General features: G+C 41.9%; 1 protein-coding gene across 1 annotated transcript in view; it reads left to right on the top strand.

Moving 5' to 3' along the window:
* Positions 1-14,156, top strand: part of LOC126285136 (cytochrome P450 6j1-like) — a 106,928-nt gene that overhangs the window by 14,548 nt on the left and 78,224 nt on the right. Inside the window, exon 2 of the mRNA XM_049984456.1 lies at positions 12,307-12,431. Coding sequence (XP_049840413.1) covers positions 12,307-12,431 — 125 coding nt within the window. The remainder of the gene's footprint in view (positions 1-12,306; positions 12,432-14,156) is intronic.

A 14,156-nucleotide genomic window follows, 5' to 3' on the forward strand; every position in this document is an offset into this window, starting at 1 on the left:
AGTTGTGCTCTGTGCAAAATTCTACTAGGCGGCTTCCTCTTTCATTTCTTAGCCCCAATCCATATTCACCTACTATGTTTCCTTCTCTCCCTTTTCCTACACTCGAATTCCAGTCACCCATTAGTATTAAATTTTCGTCTCCCTTCACTATCTGAATAATTTCTTTTATTTCTGTTTTATCTCTGTTTATCTCTGTTTTATAACAGCACAGATTTATGTTAATTTTTGTGGCATTAGAGATTAGAAATTTAAATACACTACTGGCCATTAAAATTGCTACACCAAGAAGAAATGCAGATGATAAATGGGTATTCATTGGACAAATATATTATACTAGAACTGACATGTGATTACATTTTCACGCAGTTTGGGTACATAGATCCTGAGAAATCAGTACCTAGAGCAACCACCTCTGGCCGTAATGACGGCCTTGATCCGCCTGGGCATTGAGTCAAACAGAGCTTGGATGGCGTGTACAGATACAGCTGCCCATGCAGCTTCAACACGATACCACAGTTCATCAAGAGTAGTGACTGGCGTATTGTGACGAGCCTGTTGCGCAGCCACCATTGACCAGACGTATTCAATCAGCGAGAGATCTGGAGAATGTGCTGGCCAGGACAGCAGTCGAACACTTTCTGTATCCAGAAAGGCCGGTGCAGGATCTGCAACATACGGTCGTGCATTATCCTGCTGAAATGTAGGATTTCGCAGGGATCGAATGAAGAGTAGAGCCACGGGCCGCAACACATCTGAAATCTAACGTCCACTGTTCAAAGTACCGTCAATGCGAACAAGAGGTGACCGAGACGCGTAATCAATGGCACCCCATACCACCACGCCGGGTGATACGCCAGTATGGCGATGACGAATACACGCTTCCAATGTGCGTTCATCACGATGTCGCAAAACGCAGATGCAACTATCATGATGCTGTAAACAGAACCTGGATTCATCGGGAAAAAATGACGTTTTGCCATTCGTGCACCTAGGTTCGTCGTTGAGTACACGATCGCAGGCGCTCCTGTCTGTGATGCAGTGTTAAGGGTAACCGCAGCCATTGTCTCCGAGCTGATAGTCTATGCTGCTGAAAACGTCGTCGAACTGTTCTTGCAGATGGTTGCTGTCTTGCAAACGTCCCCATCTGTTGACTCAGAAAGCGAGACGTGGCTGCACGATCCGTTACAGGCATGTGGATAAGATGCCTGTCATCTAGACTGCTAGTGATACGAGGCCGTTGGGATCCAGCAAGGCGGTCCTATAACCCTCCTGAACCCACCGATTCCATATTCTGCGAACAGTCATTGGAAGTCGACCAACGCGAGCAGCATTGTCGCATTTCGATAAACCGCAATCGCGATAGGCTACAATCCGACCTTTTTCAAAGTCGGATACGTGATGGTACGCATTTCTCCTCCTTACACGAGGCGTCACAACAACGTTTCACCAGGCAACGCCGGTCAGCTGCTGTTTGTGTATGAGTAATCGGTTGGAAACTTTCCTCACGTCAGCACGTTGTAGGTGTCGCCACAGGCGCCAGCCTTGTGTGAATTCTCTGAAAAGCTTATCATTTGCATGTCACAGCATCTTCTTCCTGTCGGTTAAATTTCGCGTCTGTAGCATGTCATCTTCGTGGTCTAGCAATTTTAATGGCCAGTAGCGTATATTTCTTTTTTGACGGTTATATTTATTCAGAGATATTCTCTTGATACCAACAGCCTTACCGACACTACTCTGCTTCCTGAATTCAAACTCATCTTTCTGGTACTGGCTGGTTATTACATTCACGTTTATATAGGTCATGGTTATTCCGAGGCAGGAGTATAATGTGATAGTCTTGTCCTGTCACCGATCCCCACGATTTCTGCTCGTTCTACTGTTAGTAGGATGAGTCATATTTCTCAGCCCTTTGTCTGGGAATTCATACAGCAATTCATTGCCTGTAGTCGGCACCAGTATTCTCCTTTCGCTTTTTGTCATTTATGGTTTCGTACTACTTCACTAATCAGTGTACCTGTACCAGTTTCCGTTTTATTTGTTAGTTTAAATTAGATTAGATTAGTTTTCGTTCCATAGATCCGTGTTGAGGAGATCCTCGTGGATGTGAAACATGTCACATTTTTTTATTTTTTATTTTTTTTAAGCTGAAACAACAATACTAATAGTATAAATATATACAACACATCATTTGTTTCTATTAAAAAATCCGTCAATGGAGTAGAAGGAGTTGGCCACTAGTAAGTCTTTCAGGCTCCTTTTAAACTGATCTCTATTTGTAACTAAATTTTTTATGTTTACTGGAAAATTATTGAAGATGAGTGTTCCTGAGTAGTGGACCCCTTTTTGAACTAAAGTAAGTGCTTTTAAGTCCTTGTGCAGATCATTTTTGTTCCTGGTATTGTATGTATGAACTGAGCTGTTTGTTGGAAAAAGAGATATATTGTTTAGGACAAATTTCATTAAGGAGTAAATATACTGAGAGGCAGTAATTAGTATACCCAGTTCTTTGAAGAGGTTTCTACAAGATGTCCGTGAGTTTACTCCACAAATAATACGTATTACACGCTTTTGGACTCTGAAAACTTTTGTTTGACTTCAAGAGTTACCGCAAAATATTATACCATATGACATTATGGAATGAAAGTAGGCAAAGTATGCAAGCTTTTTCACTTTTATGTCGCCTATGTCTGCTAACACACGAATTGCAAATACAGATTTGTTAAGGCGTTTCTGCAATTCTGTGGTGTGCTCCTCCCAACTGAATTTATTATCAAGTTGCAATCCCAAGAATTTAAGACTGTCAACCTCTTCTATCTGCTCTTCTTCGTACTTTATGCATATGCTGGGTGGAAAGCTCTTACAGGTTCTGAATTGCACATAGTGAGTCTTTTCGAAGTTTAATGTCAGTGAGTTGGCTTTAAACCATTTATTAATATCCATGAAAATATCATTAGCAGGTCTTTCTAGAACTTCACTCGACATACTATTTATTGCAATACTTGTGTTATCTGCAAACAAAACGAACTCTGCTTCTGGCAGTGTAACTGATGAGAGGTCATTAATGTACACAAGAAAAAGCAATGGCCCTAAGATGGATCCTTGTAGGACACATGTAATTTCTTCCCATTCTGATGACTTAATTCACTAGTCCATTGCACTGACACCCTTTGTTTCCTGTTAGCGAGGTATGACTTGAACCATTTTGCAGCACTGCCCGTGACACCATAGAATTCTAATTTATTTAAAAGGATGTTGTGGTTTACACAATCGAATGCCTTTGACAAATCACAGAAAATACCTGCTGCTTGTAACTTGTTATTTAATGAATTAAGTACATTTTCACTGTAGGTGTAAATAGCCTTTTCGATATCAGAACCCTTCAGAAATCCACACTGTGTTCTTGGTAATATGTTATTTGTGGTCAGATGGTTGAGAAGCTGCCTGTAGATTACTTTTTCTAAAATTTTTGAGAATGCTGGCAAAAGTGAATCGGTCTGTAGTTTGATGGCATCTCTTTATCCCCTTTCTTGAATAGAGGCTTAACATCAGTCAGGAAATGTCCAGTTATAATTGACTGGTTACACAAGTAACTTAGAACTGTACTAAAGTCACCAGAACATGCCTTCTTTAACTTTGTTGATATTTCATAGTAACAAATAGAATGCTTTGTTTTTAAAGATTTTATTATGGAAGTTATTTCTTTTGGCGATGTGAGTGACATATTCATGTTCCTAAAGCTATTTGTAAAGGCTAGTTTCAGATATTCAAGGACATTATTTACTGATCCTGTAATCCCATTCTATCAGTAATGGATATAAAGTACTTGTTAAATAGATTTGCCGCTCTATGCCCATTGGTTACTAATGTGTCATCTACCCTTAGTTCTATTTGCTCCTATTCCTTTCTGGTTCTACCAGTCTCCTCTTTCACTATATCCCATATTGTTTTTATTTTGTTCCCTGACATTGCTAACTTCTTCTCGAAGTGTATTTGTTTAGATGCCTGAATTACTTTTTTCAATATTTTACAGTATTCCTTGTATTTAGCTAAATCATCAGCATTGGCGCTATTCTTGGTCGACAGATACATTTTCCTTTTTTTCTTACAGGAAATCTTTATTCCTTGTGTGATCCATGGTTTTATTATAGACTTCTGTTTAATTTGAGTAACTTTTAGAGGAAAATAATTTTCAAATATGATACTGACATTGTTCGTGAATGTGTTATATTTTTCATTCATGCCATGATCACTATAAACACCTTTTCAGTTCATATCTTTGAGCAGTTTTCTAAAACACTCAATTTTTGGTTGATTGAATACTCTCCTGTACTCAGATTTAGCAGTCTTGATAATCTGCTTAGCATTTACATCTAAAACAAGGAGCTGCATGTCATGATCTGATAGTCCATTTATTACAGGTTTTATGATATGATTTTGTTCCTGTGATTTGTCTATAAAAAGGTTATCAATGGCTGTCCTTGAGGATTTAGTGATCCTAGTTGGAAAGTTTACAGTGTGAGTTAGATTGAAAGACAACATTACTAACTGCAGTAAATGTTTACTGGAAGATTGAATTAGAAAATCTGTATTAAAGTCACCAGCAATCAAAATTTCTTTGTTTCTTACTGTTAAATAACTCAAAAGAGCTTCTAGATGATTTATGAATAGATTATAATTTCCTGCAGGTGCTCGGTAAATAGTTACTATTATATAGGATCTGTTATGGAACTCTACTTCTGTTACACATGCTTCTAGATGCTGCTCTAAACAGAATTTATTAATGTCAATGTTCTTGAATTTATGGCAGTTTTTAATAAATGTGGCAACTCCTCCTCCACCCATATCTACTCTGCAGAAGTAGGAAGCTAGCTTAAATCCTGAAATGTCTAACATATCTATACCAGTGGTCACTTGATGTTCAGAGATGCAGATTATGTCAATTTCGTTAGATGAATTCATTTCATCGATACAAATGAGTAGTTCATCAACTTTATTTCTGAGTCCCAGAATGTTCTGGTGTAATAAAGGTAACTGATACTGCATACTAATGCGATTATAACTGCTTTGGTGAAGATGAACTGGCAGTTTCTGATTACTTTCTGTTAAACGTTGTTTAAATGGAGGCTGTATGCTAAAATCTGACTTCTGTTCATCTATTTTCTCAAACTGAGTCTGTCTGCCAATCTCTCTTAAAACTCGTTTTCTATCCCCCTTCCCTATCCTGAAAAAGGCTTCCCTCTGACACCTGTGACCACTGGTATTTTACCACTTGTGACAGTGTCCCCCCTTAAGTTTTCTGCAATCAAGCCAGAAAGTTTTCCCTTTCCTTTCCTATTGAGGTGAAGGCAATGCCTAGTGTAGTCTCTCCTATCAATAGCATCCACAGGAACCAAACCAATATGGGACCCTATATCCGTCCTAAGCAGCCACTCCAACACCAAGTTCACCCTCCCTACAGAAGAGTTCAAATGAGGCCGATCATGGCGTATCAACACAGACACAAGTCCCACACTCGTATGCTTCGTTGCTGATGCTATCTTCAGCAGGTCACTCTCTATGGAATATTCAGAGTCTCTGTCAATGCTGTTTCCCGGACCACCCACTATAACCATGGCATCCTTCTTCGTGAAATCCTTGCATAGAGAACCTATATCCTCTGTTACCTGACCCAGATCTGCACTAGGCTTGAAAAAGTTTGTGACCTGGTACTCTGGACCTAGATTTTCCTGCAGTAGTTGGCCAACACCTCTACCATGGGAACTTTCTTTCTCTTTACAAATTTCCCTAGCCTTTTTCAAGTCCTTGAAAGCTTGTTGTGCCCTTTCTACAGCTTCAGCTACATGAGGTTCATCCGATTCTGACTGAGGCAACAGGTCAAATCTATTTTCAAGATTTATCACAAAGCTGTCTGATGCTCTCCTTTGCCTGTTCCCCCTATTACCTGTTGCCACTTCCCACCTCTGTTCACCCTTCTCCCTCTTTAACCTGTCCAGATCCTCCCTTGCCTTGTCTAGGTGGATATCTCATAACTGAAGAGTTCCTTTCATTCTCGACCTTTGCCCTTAGATATCATCTTCCGTTTCGATCGTTCTCCACTTTTTCCCTATGTATTACAGTATTTCTCTTATCTTCTACTAGGAATTTTTTTTCGTTGTACAGTCTCTTGCACTGTATTCCGCAATTTTAGATTTTCTTAGTTAGTTCCCCTTACCTACATGTACTGTGTGTATTCAAGGTTTTAATACCATTTTATCCCACTTCCCAACATTTCTGTTGAGTATGTGTGCTCAGGGTTATTGTTTTGTGGTAATCCTTAAAAAATTATCAAAAGAATTTCGTAAAGTGTAGCTGTCAACTCACAGTTCTTCTGTTTACAAACTTGTATGGATGGACGCATATGTTCAAGTCTAAAAGTAACTCTGTTTCGGAAATGTTGTTAGACAATTGTAAAATCATATTGATACCAGCAAATATCGTGTTTAATCTGATTTGGATACACGGTGAACTATGTATCAACAGTCATTAAGTCATGTTGTTGGCATAAAGAGGTAGGCGTCATTCGTCTGTCGTTTCTTCTTCGCAGTCTGCATACATTTAATAATTCAGTGCTTATACACTCCTGGAAATTGAAATAAGAACACCGTGAATTCATTGTCCCAGGAAGGGGAAACTTTATTGACACATTCCTGGGGTCAGATACATCACATGATCACACTGACAGAACCACAGGCACATAGACACAGGCAACAAAGCATGCACAATGTCGGCACTAGTACAGTGTATATCCACCTTTCGCAGCAATGCAGGCTGCTATTCTGCCATGGAGACGATCGTAGAGATGCTGGATGTAGTCCTGTGGAACGGCTTGCCATGCCATTTCCACCTGGCGCCTCAGTTGGACCAGCGTTCGTGCTGGACGTGCAGACCGCGTGAGACGACGCTTCATCCAGTCCCAAACATGCTCAATGGGGGACAGATCCGGAGATCTAGCTGGCCAGGGTAGTTGACTTACACCTTCTAGAGCACGTTGGGTGGCACGGGATACATGCGGACGTGCATTGTCCTGTTGGAACAGCAAGTTCCCTTGCCGGTCTAGGAATGGTAGAACGATGGGTTCGATGACGGTTTCGATGTACCGTGGACTATTCAGTGTCCCCTCGACGATCACCAGAGGTGTACGGCCAGTGTAGGAGATCGCTCCCCACACCATGATGCCGGGTGTTGGCCCTGTGTGCCTCGGCCGTATGCAGTCCTGATTGTGGCGCTCACCTGCACGGCGCCAAACACGCATACGACCATCATTGGCACCAAGCCAGAAGCGACTCTCATCGCTGAAGACGACACGTCTCCATTCGTCCCTCCATTCACGCCTGTCGCGACACCACTGGAGGCGGGCTGCACGATGTTGGGGCGTGAGCGGAAGACGGTCTAACGGTGTGCGGGACCGTAGCCCAGCTTCATGGAGACGGTTGCGAATGGTCCTCGCCGATACCCCAGGAGCAACAGTGTCCCTAATTTGCTGGGAAGTGGTGGTGCGGTCCCCTACGGCACTGCGTAGGATCCTACGGTCTTGGCGTGCATCCGTGCGTCGCTGCGGTCCGGTCCCAGGTCGACGGGCACGTGCACCTTCCGCCGACCACTGGCGACAACATCGATGTACTGTGGAGACCTCACGCCCCACGTGTTGAGCAATTCGGCGGTACGTCCACCCGGCCTCCCGCATGCCTACTATACGCCCTCGCTCAAAGTCTGTCAACTGCACATACGGTTCACGTCCACGCTGTCGCTGCGTGCTACCAGTGTTAAAGACTGCGATGGAGCTCCGTATTCCACGGCAAACTGGCTGACACTGACGGCGGCGGTGCACAAATGCTCCGCAGCTAGCGCCATTCGACGGCCAACACCGCGGTTCCTGGTGTGTCCGCTGTGCCGTGCGTGTGATCATTGCTTGTACAGCCCTCTCGCAGTGTCCGGAGCAAGTATGGTGGGTCTGACACACCGGTGTCAATGTGTTCTTTTTTCCATTTCCAGGAGTGTATTATTGCCCTACGGAACTATTTAAGCTCACTATACCGTTTAGTTTTCATTTTGATGAAACTAATATATTGTGTCCAACATCTCTGAATAACTCCTCACAACCACATTCATTTGAACCTGCTTCCTATAATCAAACCTCGGTCTCCCACTAAAATTCATCCTCCCCCCCTTTCCCCCTCATACACACCCTTTAATCTGTTACACACATGGACGATTGCTTGGTGGCTCAGGATGTTCTATTAACCGATAGCTTATGTTAGTCAAGCTAGCCCCAGTTCTGTTCGCTACCTCCTCTTTAGCTATTAGATTAACCCCTTCTAATCTACAGCATTATTCTGTATCACCACATTTAAAATATACATATTCTCTTCATGTAAGAACTACTTTTCGTCCAGGTTTCACTTCCGCACAACTCTACACTCCACACAAAAACCTACAGAAAAGACGCCCTACTACTATAATTTATATTTTACGTTCTTCTTTAGAAACGCTTCTTGCTGTTCCCAGTCTGTATTTTATATCCTCTCTAGTTAAACCACCGCCCGTTATTTTGCTGCCCTAATACGAAAACTCATAGCTTAATTGCAGTGTCTCATTTCCTAATCTAATTCCCTCGCCATCGCATAATTTCATTCTACTCAAGTCCATTACCCTTCGTTTGCTTTTGCTGGTATTCATTTTGTAACCTCCTCTGATGACACTATCCATTCCATTCAACTGCTATGGCATATGTCGTCTCTGACGGAATGGTAATGTCATCAGTCAGCCTTAAAGCTTTAATTTCTTTTCCCTGAAGTTGAATTTCCTTTAAAAATTTGGACTTTGCTTCCTTTAGTGTTTATTCAATGCACAGACTGAAAAACATGAGGAAGAGGCTATAGACCTGCTTCACTCGCTTCTCAACCTGGACTATTATAATTGCAGTTTGATTTTTGTAAAATTTGTCCACTCTTACTACAGCAGTCTGATTTTTGGAAAAGTAGTAAATAACCTTTCACTGCCTTCATTTTATGTCTGCGGAATTTCAAAGAGAGTATTCTAGTCAACAATGTCAAAAGCTTTATCTAAATCTGAAAATACTATAACTGTAGGACTGCCTTTCTCTAACCTGCCTTCTAGCATTAGTCGTAACGTCAGATTGCCTCGCGTAGTCCTAGACTTCTCCTCCCCCAGGCTGGCTTCAGACAGTTTTTCTTTCCTTCTGCAAATAATTCGTGTCAGTATTCTGCAACCACGAATTTTTCAACGGAAGGTTGCACAGAATTCGCACCTAATAGCACCTGAGTTCTTTGGAATGGGAATTATAATATTTTGCAGAAAATCTATATTTTTCAAAATATCTATATTTTTCTGTCAGAACATTAATGTTATCGACACTCTTCCCCCACAAATCGGGTGTTTGCAAATTCCTGTTACAGACTTCTAAGACTTGTGGAGGGGAGTGAGTACATAATGTTTTGAACAGGAACCGATATTGCCGGCCGGTGTAGCGGAGCGGTTCTAGGCGCTTTAGTCTGGAACCGCGTGACCACTACGGTCGCAGGTTCGAATTCTGCCTCGGGCATGGATGTGTGTGATGTCCTTAGGTTAGTTAGGTTTAAGTAGTTCTAAGTTCTAGGGGACTGATGACCTCTGATGTTAAGTCCCATAGTGCTCAGAGCCATTTGGACCATTTGGAACCGATATTCGGAAACGCACCGTTTCCGTTCTACGGTGGTTCCAGTTCAAATGTTTAACTCATTTGCTTCTATTTGAGGAATTGAATTAAGCTTGTAGCAGTATAATTATGAGTTAACAATTCGAGACGAAAATAATGAAACATTCGTTTATATTCACACTTATATTACGTGTTTATATTATTCGAAAACAAAGAAGAACCGATCACATCTCCGAACAGCACGTCAGAAGTGAAGTACTGGAACATTATCCAATACGTTCGGTAGGAAGATAAAGTTTGCAGGACCAATTAGCTTGAATGGAAGGAGGTATGGCCCAACCACATGACCATTCAGAATACATGTCCACACGTTAATAAGAAACCGGTGCTGAAATCCCTGAACACCCGTGGCACGATGGTTTTCGTTTGCCCAGACACGGCTGTTTCTCGAATTCAGAACACGGTCCCTAGTGAACCTACATTCATCCGTGAACAGAACTCGACGTGGACACAAGGGTGTGTTGATGCAGTGATGCAGGAAACGCGTGCAGCAGGCAACACGTTGTGGAAAACGAGCTGGACCCTTTGTAGCTGGTAAGGATGTAATTGTTGCTTACGTTGAACGTCCCATTGCATGTTGTCGAGTATTCGTTGAGTGGTTCTCTTCAACGTGATGACGCACATACTCAAATCCTGGTGTGCATCGTTGTCGTGGAGCACCACAGTCCTGCCTTGGGGTTGTTTGGGGGAGGAGACCAGACAGCGAGGTCATCGGTCTCATCGGAGTAGGGGAGGACGGGGAAGGAAGTAGGTCGTGCCCTTCCAAAGGAACCATCCCGGCATTTGCCTGGAGTGATTTAAGGAAATCACGGAAGACCTAAATCAGACTGGCCGGACGCAGGATTGAACCGTCGTCCTCCCGAATACGAGGCCAGTGTGCTAGCGACTACGCCAAAAATGGTTAAAATGGCTCTGAGCACTATGGGACTCAAATTCTGAGGTCATCAGTCCCCTAGAACTTAGAACTACTTAAACCTAACTAACCTAAGGACATCACACACATCCTTGCCCGAGGCAGGATTCGAAACTGCGACCGTAGCGGTCGCGCGATCTTTACTGTACCGGAGACGCACAGGCATTCAGTAGGTCTCGCAATAAGGCAGACATTAACATCTGACGTAATATATGTCATCTTGTCTGTCCAGTTGCATACAGGGACAAGCAACTCTGAGTTTCCGTTTCCCTCAGCATCTGAATTGAAACCGTCGTAGAACGTGTAGGTACGTTTCTGGACATGGCTTCCTATTCAAAATATTATGTACTCCCTCCCTTCTACAAGTTCTAGAATCCTGTAACGGAAATTTCAGAACACCCTGTGTACTTTTACTGAGTACTGTATGTCAGTAATCGATGTTTTTCAACTAACCACTAAAAGGAACTTAGTAGTTAATAAAGAAGATTGGAGGCACTGTTTATTCATAAAACGTTCAGTAAATACCAGTGATCATTTGCCGCAAGAGCCAAAAAGCAGAGGAGTGTTAGAAGGAAAAACCTAGAAAACAGTACCGGACGTGAGTTCATGTTTCAGCTCCACATTGTACATGACATAATAAATTTTGGTTTAGTCAGATTCTGATAGCGGCGTTCTCGTTTCAAGGATTGAATCTTTGCCCATGCTACTAACTAGTTGGAAAGAGATGACGAATTTATCACAGGCTTAGAGCGGTGGATAGGATAACGGTTAAGAAAAACATAATTCACTGTTTCTTTTCCCTTCACAATGACTTTTTCTCTTCCGATGTTTTCTTTCTTACTTAGAGAAAACTGTTATACGTTCCAGAACCTGTTATACTTGAGTAGTTAATTAGTTCCATATTTCATGAATAACTGTCCAGATTTACGACGAAGTATGCAGAACGAGATTTCTGTCGAAATAATGTAGAATGAGTCAGCTTACAGACGCCTTGCTCATATTTTGTATGTATTGTTACATGGAGACAGGTCACTGATTCCTAATTAACAAGTGACATCAATTTAATAATAATAATTAATCATTATTTTTACAATAAAAGTAAAGCTGTTTGTTCCCTAGGCTTAACATGCAACTAGCTGTAATGAAAAATTCATCTGCACAATTGAATGAGTTGTCCAGAAGACACGATTTCTAGCAAAACTTACTGTTACCTTTACTATGTATCAGACAAATTATGTTTTTTGGCCATTGATTATTGTGGCAACAAAGTGAACTCATTTATAATCCACTGACTTGACCGGTATTTTAGTTGCAGAATGTTAAGAGATTTTTCTAATTTTTTTCTAGTATTGAAATTCAGTGTTAGAAAAATAGGTAATTGGTGTTTCTGCGAATGTTATCTTGTTTGTTAACGGTTCTCATTGGAACATTCACTTCAGATTAGTAATTTGGGAATTGGCGGGAGGGGGGGGGGGGGGGAGAGGAGGAGAAGGAGGAGGAATCTTGGAAGGAAAAATCACTCACTAACCTCATTACTTCAGATGAAATGATAACGTAACAGTCTGCCCTGAGGAATTACAGGTTCCCCGGGTACGTTCTTTATATTGTATCTTAATCTTCTCGTTTCTTTTTTTTTCAGGTGGAAAGTAATGCGGTATAAACTGGTGCCAGCTTTCAGTTCTGGTAAAATGAAAAAAATGTTTCCTCTTGTCGATGACGTCGGGAAAGATCTAATACAAAATATCCAGAAAGCTGTGAGAGAAGGTACGAACGGTTTCTTTATTTACGCCCACTTCTGTGTCCACGCAAATCTTTCATAGGATAATTCGTGTGTTCACTATTCTTTTTCTTACTGTACCGTTACTTAGGCTATTTAGTCTGACTATTGAAACGTATTTATTTTCCGCAAATTATACATGGTCTGACTGCCCAGCACAGAAGACGCTATCGCCGCAACAAGCACACTGCACTTGCAGTTTAATCGCGAAAGTACTTAATTAACTTATCGAAACAATCGATCGTAACTTAAAGAGGTTGTGGCAGTTAAAAAATACTATTTCGTCTTGACGACTTAGGTGTCGACGTGATGTTAAATTATTTTCCTTCGTTCGTCATTCGTTGTATACATGATGATTCGGCTGAAGCTTTTAGCGCGAATTTTTCCTAAACGACACTTGTAATTTACGTGACATCTGGCAAATTGTTACAGACATAGACTGGCATAATTAACCTCCACTGTGATTACAAGGGCTCTGGGAATTATGTTTAATTTAATAAGCCGTTAATTGTTTAAATAGCACGATCGTTCTTTTTACTTCGACGCAGGCTGAAAGTGTTATTAATGAAGATAGTTTATTATGATTCTTGTGCAATTATGTGACGGGAAATCAATATTAGATTTCACAAACTACGGATAGTTTTCCCTCCACCCCCACTCCCCCCCCTACCACCCCCTGATAAGAGCGACCTTCTAGAATAGTATCAGTTCCTACAACAAGCATGTAAGTTTTTCTAAAATGTGTATACAAAATGACTATGAGTTCAACTACACTATGTCCTGCACGCAACCTCTGCTGCAAAAGATTACCATTTGAGATGAGCCATCCGCACTTGAGCTGATCTGGCGTTTTATGTTATCTGATATGTAGCAGTATCCGCTTACAAATATCTCCTTTTTCTTTACCACTGGAGAAAAAAGATACTGCTGTCACGTTTGGAGAACAAACTGGCAATTTAAAGGCTCTCGCAGCTAAATCCAGCTCGTAATAACATCTTCTCTGATTTTGGCGGAATATATGATGCTGGGAAATCGAGATACTAACTAACTCCTCCCGAACAGGCAATGAGGGCCCAACGGTACTGACCGGCCGCTGTGTCATCCTCAGCCCATAGGCGTCACTAGATGCAGATATGGAGGGGCATGTGGTCAGCACACTGCTCTCCCGGCCGTATGTCAGTTTCCGAGACTGGAGCCGCTACTTCTCAGTCAAGTAGCTCCTCAGTTTGCCTCACAAGGGATGAGTGCACCCCGCTTGCCAACAGCGCTCGGCAGACCGGATGGTCCCCCATCCAAGTGATAGCCCAGCGCGACAGCGCTGAACTTCGGTGATATGACGGGCACTGGTGTTACCAGTGCGGCAAGGCCGTTGGTGAAATTGATATACACTGACAGAAAAAAAAAACCATTGCAACACCAAGAAAGAGTTGTGCGATATGAAAGTAAGTTGATAGACTTGATTCTACATCTAAAAGATGACGTCTATTCAAACTTCGCACAAAGCACATAAAAATGACGCTTGCAGCACCACTATGAGAATACAAATAATGTTTCCTTTAAATACTCGCAGCAACGGTCGTGAGCGTTAATTACCTTGAAGATTGGACGTGGTGTGTTGGACGTTAGACAAGAATGCATTTAAGACGACAATGATGTTATCAACACCTCACTGACTTTGAATGAGGTCGCGTAATAGAACAACGAGAAGCTCT

Source organism: Schistocerca gregaria, chromosome 8 (genome assembly GCF_023897955.1).
Source record: "Schistocerca gregaria isolate iqSchGreg1 chromosome 8, iqSchGreg1.2, whole genome shotgun sequence".
Lineage (NCBI taxonomy): Eukaryota > Metazoa > Arthropoda > Insecta > Orthoptera > Acrididae > Schistocerca > Schistocerca gregaria.